This window comes from Lolium perenne, chromosome 2 (assembly GCF_019359855.2).
Source record: "Lolium perenne isolate Kyuss_39 chromosome 2, Kyuss_2.0, whole genome shotgun sequence".
NCBI classification, from domain to species: domain Eukaryota; kingdom Viridiplantae; phylum Streptophyta; class Magnoliopsida; order Poales; family Poaceae; genus Lolium; species Lolium perenne.
The window spans coordinates 199041325-199050633 of record NC_067245.2 but is presented as its reverse complement, the minus strand read 5'-3'; the positions used below and the strand labels follow the sequence as shown (position 1 = coordinate 199050633).

Sequence of the window (9309 nt, the reverse complement as noted above, 5' to 3'; positions counted from 1 at the left end):
ATGAAAGCTCTTGCGTATAATCTGAGGGGTTTTGGCCGCGAGGGGCGCCGAACCCAGCTCAGAGACTACATGCGGAGTAATCGGCTTGACATCCTTGGCCTGCAAGAGACTATCCGGCAGGACTTTACGGCGGCCGAGCTCCGGAGCCTCGAGTGCGGGGGACAGTTTGCTTGGAATTGGCTTCCAGCAAACGGCCACTCCGGGGGTCTACTTCTGGGTTTTCGGGATGAAACCTTCGAGGTGGGGGAATGGAGAAAAGGGGTTTTCTTCATCTCAACTAAGATTCTTCAGCGTAATATCAACATGATTTGGTGCTTCATGTTGGTGTATGGCCCGGCCGACCATGGGAGGACGGAGGAGTTTCTAGGGGAACTGGAGCAGGCGGTCGCCGATTGTCAAGTTCCTTTGGTGATCGCCGGAGATTTCAATCTCATTCGCTCCGCGGGGGACAAGAGCACCGACAACATTGATTGGCCTAGGGTACGCCGTTTCAATGACTCTATCGCCGCCATGGCGCTGCGGGAGATCAACCGGGCTGGGGCCCGATACACGTGGACCAACCGACAGCTTAACCCGATCAGATGCGTCCTGGATCGGGTCTTCGTGTCCACGGCCTGGGAGGCTCGCTTTCCCATTTGCTCGGTCACAGCGGTTACGAGGATTGGTTCAGACCACAACCCGCTCCTGCTGGACAATGGGGAGGCGACGAGATGTCCACCGCCTCGGTTCTTCTTCCAAACTTGGTGGTTCTCTGTCCATGGCTTCGGGGAGCTTGTGAGCGCCAAACTCAACCACTTTCTGCTAGACTTGGGTCCGCATCGGGATTGCATTGATCTATGGCAATGCGTGGCTCGCAACCTACGGCAATTTCTCAAGGGCTGGGGAGCCAACCTGGGCAAGGAGAAGCGGCTCTTCAAAGAGAACTTGCTCACCTAGGTCGAGGAACTTGATCGTCAGGCTGACGGGACGGGTTTGGACGAAGAGGGGTGGGCCCTGAGGTACCACTTGGAAGATCAGTTGGTCATGATCGACCGAATGGAGGAGGAATATTGGAAGCAACGGAGTAGGGTGCGCTGGACTTCGGAGGGGGACTCCTGCACCAAATACTTCCATGCCATCGCCAACGGCCGCCGGAGGAAATGCTCTATCCCGCGGCTGATTACACCACAGGGGGAGGTGGACGACCAACGGGACCTGATGGAGCATGTGTATGACTTCTATCGGGGGCTCATGGGGGCGCCCGGCGAGGACAGGGTGTTCTCCTTGGCTCCCGGCCTCTGGGAGAGGGACAAGAGAATCGCGGATGGGGAAAACCGGGCCCTGGAGCTCACCTTCACGCCAGAAGAATTAGATGAGGTTCTCTTGAGCATGAAGCCGGACTCGGCTCCGGGGCCAGACGGCCTGCCGGTTCTGTTCTTCAAGAGATTTTGGGGAATCTTGCGAGGACATATTCTCTCGCTTTTGAACGACTTTGTCCTTGGAAGGGTGGATGTGGTGCGTCTCAATTTTGGGATTATTACGCTGATCCCCAAGGTCAAAGGAGCGGACACTATCAATTAATTCAGGCCCATAGCTCTTATTAATGTTATTTTCAAATTTGTGTCTAAGGCCTTTGCTATTCGCCTCGCGCCGCTTGCTCATAGGACGATCGATCATAGTCAAGCTGCGTTTATCCACGGTAGGTGTGATACGTCTCCGACGTATCGATAATTTCTTATGTTCCATGCTTGTTTTATGACAATACTTACATGTTTTGTTCACACTTTATATGGTTTTGATGCATTTTCCGGAACTAACCTATTGACGAGATGCCAAAGGGCCAGTTGCTGTTTTCTGCTGTTTTTAGTTTCAGAAATCCTAGTAAGGAAATATTCTCGGAATCGGACGAATCAACGCCCAGCATCTTAGAATTCCACGAAGCTTCCAGAACACCCGAGAGCCGCCAGAGGAGGGCCCTATGGGCCCCACACATGCAGGTGGCGCGGCCCAGGCCCTGGCCGCGCCACCCTGTTGTGTCGTCGCCCCGTCAGCCCTCCGACTCCGCCTCTTCGCCTATATAAAGGTCCCTGACCTAAAACATCGGGACGAAAAAAAGCCACGGTACGAGAAACCTTCCAGAGCCGCCGCCATCGCGAAGCCAAGATCTGGGGGACAGGAGTCTCTGTTCTGGCACGCTGCCGGAACGGGGAAGTGCCCCCGGAAGGCATCTCCATCGACACCACCTGTTGACTGCCAAAACCCACCGGCGGGCAGCGGCCTGTCAACACAGTGTAGAGCCGGGAAGAGCCTAGAGCTGCGGCTGGCTGAGACCCCTCCGAGCGACGGCCCGCAATGCTCTTCTGGTCACACGTGGCGATGCGAAGTGCAAGGGCGTGCCACCTAACCTATACCTGGTCAGGAAGGTGATGGGGATGCCTCGCTTAGTTCCTGCATGGCATACACGTAAACATTAAATAAGAGCCTCGATCGGCTCTCAGGTTATCCTGTGAATCGGCTCAAAGAGCCGATCCACCCATGATTCGTACGGGGTGCACGAATACTTGGTGATCCTGCTTGATCAAGATAAAGCTAATGAGATCTACGACGATTTAGGGTTTTCACCGCATAATCGGATCATCCTACTCCAGGTTGGACCTCGCAGCCACGCACGGTGCTCGTAAGCCGATCCTAAACAAGGCCAAAAAACCAACATGGCGTTGATCCTCGGAACATCCTGTTTAGGACTTGCGAACGCCACCCTACGTGCCGCTGGATCCTCCCCCCCTTTGTAAGGCCTAACTATTGCAGATATTAAACTAATCCTTGCAGAGCAAGGAGCAATCGTAACGGATCAGATCTACTAAATAAAGAACAAGCAGGGTGCCGCCCCCACACGAGATAGGTGTGAGGGCGGCTAGACATGCAAGGGTTGCACTACGTAAGCATGTTATACGGAGAACTATGCTAACCCTAACACATCTATGATAACTACGTTGCCCGCCATCAAAGACGCTTCAGTACGGGCAACGCATGAACAACGTGGAGCTTGTGCTGCCTAGATCGCAAGATGCGATCTAGGCAGCATGTCGCTTACCTGATTGAAACCCTCGAGACGAAGGAGTTGGTGATGCGCCGAGATTGGTTTGTTTTGGGGTGAACGTTGTGTTGTTGTTTATTCCATAAACCCTAGATACATATTTATAGTCTAGGGGACTTTCTAATTCGGACGTGCACCTAACCGTGCACGGGTAAAACTCTAACTTCTAACTTAAGATACGATCTAATAAATTACAGATAAATGGGCAATCTAGCCCAACTTTGCATATAAGGCCGATCTTCGTATTCTCTCCATATATAACCTTCAAGTTTATCTTGATCGTGGCCCACCTCCGACGTGGTCAAATTCTGGTGATAACACATGCCCCCCTGGTTTTGGAAATGACATTTCCAAAATCATTATGCTTTGTCCGTCGGGTCATGTCGTGGCAGAGCAGAACCATTGCAGTATTTTTCGTCATGATGCCCTGTCTTCTCGACTGCTTCGCGTGATTTGACCGTTGTATTTGGGCACTGCCTCCTCGAAAACTGCTGTGGCATTGAATTTTTCACCGTAGCCCCCGTTTATTTAACCGCTCTGAGCAATTCGCCACTTCACCATCCTGCTCTGTTCTGGCCATCGGCACCAAAAAACCCCAATCTCCCACAGCCATGTCTTCCTCTTCTTCCTCTTTGTCGTCGGCCTTCCACGACTCCTCCTCCGAGCTTTCCTACGGGTCCTCCTCCTCCCGTGAGACGCCGCCGGACATCCGCGCCCCAGAAGCATGGGACCTGGAAGACCACGCCTCCTCGGTTTGGTCCGAAGACGACCAGTCCCTGACCAGCGGGGACGAAGATCTTCAGTTCCTTGCCGTCGGGGAACTGGAGTCGGAGAGCGAAGACGATCAGTTCCCCTGGGACGGGTGCCCCACCTCTGAAGAAGAGGAAGAGGAAGATGACGATGACGACGACGACCCCCTCGAGGGCTACCCACCAGCGAAGCGCCTCCGCATGTGGTGGGACGACGACAGCAGCGACGATGAAGACGAAGATGAAGCTCCCGTAGAGGGCTATGGGAGCAGCGACGAGGAACCCATCGGCAGCAGTGCCGATGAGAGTTCCGAGGATGACGACGAAGGAAGCGACGGCCCATAGATTAGGATCTACTAGTGTAGGCCTAGCAGTAGTAGATTGGTCAATAGACCCTTCTTATGTTCTTCCTTCCTAAGAAATCGGCTCTTTCTTTGTAAGAAATCCTCTTATCAATGAAGAAAATCCCTTAATTAATTTCGCTCCCTTGCCGATTGTCGAATGGAGTCGTCGTACAGGGAGCCGATAGCAGAACATCGGCTCATATCGCTGCCTGAGGCCAAGCTGTTGTATAAACTTATTTCGCTAAAGTCGATATCAGCGTATCGGCTTTGTTTTCTGAAGTCGATGCCCGCGCATCGGCTGTACTTGTATACTGTTAATCTCCATATGTCTTCTCAAGTCGATGTCTGTGCATCGGCTGTGATTTTTCTTATTATTTTTTTTTACCGGCCGATTCTGAAATCGGCCCCCACATCTTACTGTCCATCATCCCACATGCTTGGGAAATATTTCTTGAGGTGTTGACCATTTACAGCCACTGGGAATTTTTCGCCGCTCAACTCTTCCAGCATGTATGCATTACCCTTCAAGGCCTGGACAACTTTGTACGGACCGTGCCAATTAGGAGACCATTTGCCATATGCCTTATCCCTGGTTCCCAATGGCAACACAGCTTCCCACACAAGATCACCAACTTGGAACTCCTTTGGCCTAACCTTTTTGTTGTAAGCACGAGCCACCCTGGCTTTGTTCTCCTTAATCTTCTCCAACGACCAAAGCCTGAGTTCTGTTGCGTCTTCAATAGTGTCGCTCATCAAAGCTGCATATTCTTCAATTTGTCAGATCATTCTGAAACGTGACACGTCTTGATCCAGCCGTAATTTCCCAAGGCAATACAGCTTCCTGTCCATAGACAAGCTGGTACGGCGAAGTCTTTATGGCTCCATGGCACGACATGCGGTAGGCCCATAATGCTTCTGATAACTTCTCATGCCAATCCCGAGGGTTCTCGTCGATTTTTCTCTTGATCAACTTGATCAGACTCTGATTGGACGCCTCAGCCTGCCCGTTAGCTTGAGCATAGTACGGGGATGATCGGATCAATTTAATCCCTAAGTCATCACAGAACTTCCTGAATTCTTTGGAAGTAAAGACCGAACCTCCATCGGTCGTGATAGTTTGGGGAATCCCAAATCTATGAATGACGTGTTCTTTCACAAACTTGATCACGTCTTCTGATTTCACCTTTTTCATAGGGATGGCTTCCACCCACTTAGTGAAGTAATCTGTGATAACCAAAATCCATTCATGTTTTTTACCTGACGCCGGATGGATTTTGCCGATCATATCCATGCCCCACCCCCGAAACGGCCAAGGTTTGATGATTGGGTTCATCACGATCTTTGGCACCATCTGAATCTTTCCAAACATCTGGCACGCTTGGCACCCCTTGTAATAATTGAAGCAATCTTCAAGCATAGTGGGCCAATAAAACCCTGATCGCCTGATCAACCACTTCATCTTATGAGCCGACTGATGCGTTCCACAGGCGCCTTCATGCACCTCATGTAAAAGCCGATTAGATTCAGTCGGTCCTAGGCACTTGAGTAGCAACCCTTCCAATGTCCTGTAAAACATGCCGTCTCCTATAAGGACATACTTCATGGCTTTGTATCTAACCCGTTTAGGTGCCCCCCGAGCCGAATCTTTTACATAATCGAAGATCTCGGCTCTCCAATCATTCTGTTCCAGGAATTGTATCTGAACTTCCGGTCCGTCGACTATATCTATGTAGCCTGACGCCATTTGTGCGAGATTGTTTGCATCGGTATTCTGGGATCTTGGGATCCACTTAAAGTTGATGTACCGAAACTGTGTCATCAACTCACGGCATTCCATCCAATATGGGAAAAGCGATTCACTTTCGCAATTATATTCATCCGTGAGCTGGTTAATCACCAACTTTGAGTCTCCAAAGAGCTCCACAGCTTCCGCTCCAGCTTCCAATAACAATTCCATTCCCTTGCGTATTGCCTCATATTCTGCTACGTTGTTGGTGCAAGGGGTAGATAATCTGATGGAGAAGGAGTATTCTGCCCCCCGAGGCGACACAAGCAGAATGCCGATGCCACAACCACCGTCACAAACCGATCCATCGAAGAACATAGCCCATGCTCGTATAGATAGTGCTGCTATATTGGTACTGATTCGTTCAGCGATGAGATCGGCCAACGCTTGGCCCTTGACTGCCTTCGCCGGCTGGTACCGGAGATCAAATTCTGACAGCGCCAACATCCACTTACCGAGTCGGCCTTTCAAAACAGGAGCCGACAACATGTGCTTGACGACGTCCGATTTACAGATGACGATGATTTCTGCCGTCAGAAGGATGTGATGTAGCTTGGTGCAGGTAAAGAACAGGCAGAGGCAAAGTTTCTCGACCTCAGGATATCTTGTCTCCGCATCCAGCATCCTTCTGCTGAGGTAGAAAACGACTCTCTCAACGCCCTCGTAGAGTTGCACCACTACCGAAGCAATGGACGTGTCAGCTACTGACAGGTAGATGTAGAATGGCCTGTCTTCTTTGGGCGGAACTAATACGAGGCGGTGTTGTCGGATATCGCTTAATTTCATCAAACGCCCGTTCTTTGTTGCCCCCAGTGAAACTCGTCGTCAGATTTAGTCTTCACCAACGCCATGAACGGCTCGATTCGTCCTGACAAATTAGAGATGAACCGCCGGACGAAATTGATCTTGCTGATGAGGCGTTGGAGCTCCTTTTTCGTGGTGGGCGGCTGCATGGTACGCACCGCCTCCTGACTTTTCAGGCCGATCTCGATTCCCCGCTCATGAACCAGAAAACCTAGGAATTGACCAGCCGTCACGCCGAAGGCGCACTTCTTCGGATTCATCCTCAGCCCGAATTTCCGAGTTCGGTCTAGGACGCGCCGTAGATCGTCCAAATGCCCCTCCATGGAGACCGATTTGACCACCACGTCGTCGATATAGATCTCCACCAACTTGCCGATCAGATCATGAAATATATAATTCATGGCTCGTTGGTATGTCGCACCAGCATTCTTCAGTCCAAAGGTCATGACCACGTATTCAAACAAGCCTACTGCCCCTGGTACTCTGAATGCGGTCTTGTGTATATCTTCCGGAGCCATGAAAATCTGGTTATAACCGGCGTTGCCATCCATGAAGCTCAACACCTTGTGGCCAGCAGCAGCGTTTATCAATGTTTCTGCCACGGGCATTGGATATTCGTCCTTTGGGGTGGCTCTGTTAAGATCTCGGAAATCGATGGCCACGCGCCATCGGCCGTCCTTCTTCTCCACCGGAACGATACTGGAGATCCACTCAGCATACCTGCATGGCCTGATGAATCCAGCGGCCAACATTTTCTCGATCTCCTTCTTGACTTCTTCCAGGATCTCGGCCTTCATCTGACGTGCTCGCTGTTGGAACGGCCGAAATCCTTTCTTAAGGGGGAGCCGATGCTCAATGATGCTCCTGTCCAACCCAGGCATCTCCGTGTAATCCCATGCAAAGCAATCTGGGTATTCCTTCAACAGGGCTATCATCTGTCCCCTGAGCTGTGGATCTAACTTCTTGCTGATAAAAGTAGGTCGAGGCTTATCCCCAGGACCGATGTCGACTTCTTCTAGCTCATCAGCTGATGTAAACCCGTACCCTAGCTTTCCGTCACCTGTGAGGTCGACGCCACATACCGGGAGAGCATGTGATACGGATACTACGGGCCGATCGCTAGCATCGGCTTCTACCTTGATCATCACCAAGATGTTTTGGCGGTGTTGGGGCCGATCGCATGGAGCAGCCTCTTCCTTATCTTTGCCACGAGAGCAGCTGCCCTCGCCTTTATCTCCATCAAGGGGGTGTCCCAGTTCTATCATGTTGACGTTGAACGAGTGTCCTGGTTGGCACCTCCCAGGGTAAGTACCGTTGGTCCTGCCAACGGTGCGCGACGGTGAATGAGGCACTCCCGGTGCCGCCGATGTGCACGACAACGGCAGACGGGGCTGGAGTGGCACTTTTCCTCGGTAGGTCCTGAAAGCTGGCTCTAATAGAGAGTGCTGATTCTTCATGACCTCCTTGACCATCCGAACGGCGACGTGCTCCAAAGTATTCACCAGGCTCTCAGAATGGAGACGCAACGAGTGAGCCACCATGCCACCAATCTCCTGGCGCACGGCCCTGGTACGTTCCTCTGACGGAACAGATAGATCCACTTCATCGAGTGCGCCTTCTGGTGAGAACCCCTTCCACCTGACGCCATGTGAACGAGTTCTGTGATATGAGCCGATGAGGTCGGCTTCGAGGGTGGCCTTGGTTTCGTCGTATTTCTTCTTGAGCTCGTCAGGCAGTTCCTCGTAGGTGACTGGCGTGCCGTCCGCCGCCATCTCAGATGTAGATGGCGATGTGGTTGATGTAGACGATTGTCCCACCGGGCGTGCCAGAATGTGTTGACTGCCAAAACCCACCGGCGGGCAGCGGCCTGTCAACACAGTGTAGAGCCGGGAAGAGCCTAGAGCTGCGGCTGGCTGAGACCCCTCCGAGCGACGGCCCGCAATGCTCTTCTGGTCACACGCGGCGATGCGAAGTGCAAGGGTGTGCCACCTGACCTATACCTGGTCAGGAAGGTGATGGGGATGCCTCGCTTAGTTCCTGCATGGCATACACGTAAACATTAAATAAGAGCCTCGATCGGCTCTCAGGTTATCCTGTGAATCGGCTCAAAGAGCCGATCCACCCATGATTCGTACGGGGTGCACGAATACTTGGTGATCCTGCTTGATCAAGATAAAGCTAATGAGATCTACGACGATTTAGGGTTTTCACCGCATAATCGGATCATCCTACTCCAGGTTGGGCCTCGCAGCCACGCACGGTGCTCGTAAGCCGATCCTAAACAAGGCCAAAAAACCAACATGGCGTTGATCCTCGGAACATCCTGTTTAGGACTTGCGAACGCCACCCTACGTGCCGCTGGATCCTCCCCCCCTTTGTAAGGCCTAACTATTGCAGATATTAAACTAATCCTTGCAGAGCAAGGAGCAATCGTAACGGATCAGATCTACTAAATAAAGAACAAGCAGGGTGCCGCCCCCACACCTGAGATAGGTGTGAGGGCGGCTAGACATGCAAGGGTTGCACTACGTAAGCATGTTATACGGAGAA

At 51.8% G+C, this 9309-nt stretch overlaps 1 protein-coding gene across 1 annotated transcript; it reads left to right on the top strand.

Moving 5' to 3' along the window:
- LOC139835703 (uncharacterized) lies at positions 1 to 936 on the top strand. The gene has a single exon (XM_071825566.1). The coding sequence runs from the start codon at positions 1 to 3 to the stop codon at positions 934 to 936; it is 936 nt and encodes a 311-aa protein (XP_071681667.1).
- Positions 937 to 9309: the final 8373 nt, after the last annotated feature.

Excerpts from the sequence above, each read along its gene's own strand:
- LOC139835703 (XM_071825566.1), top strand. The coding sequence starts at position 1 with ATGAAAGCTCTTGCGTATAATCTGAGGGGTTTTGGCCGCGAGGGGCGC.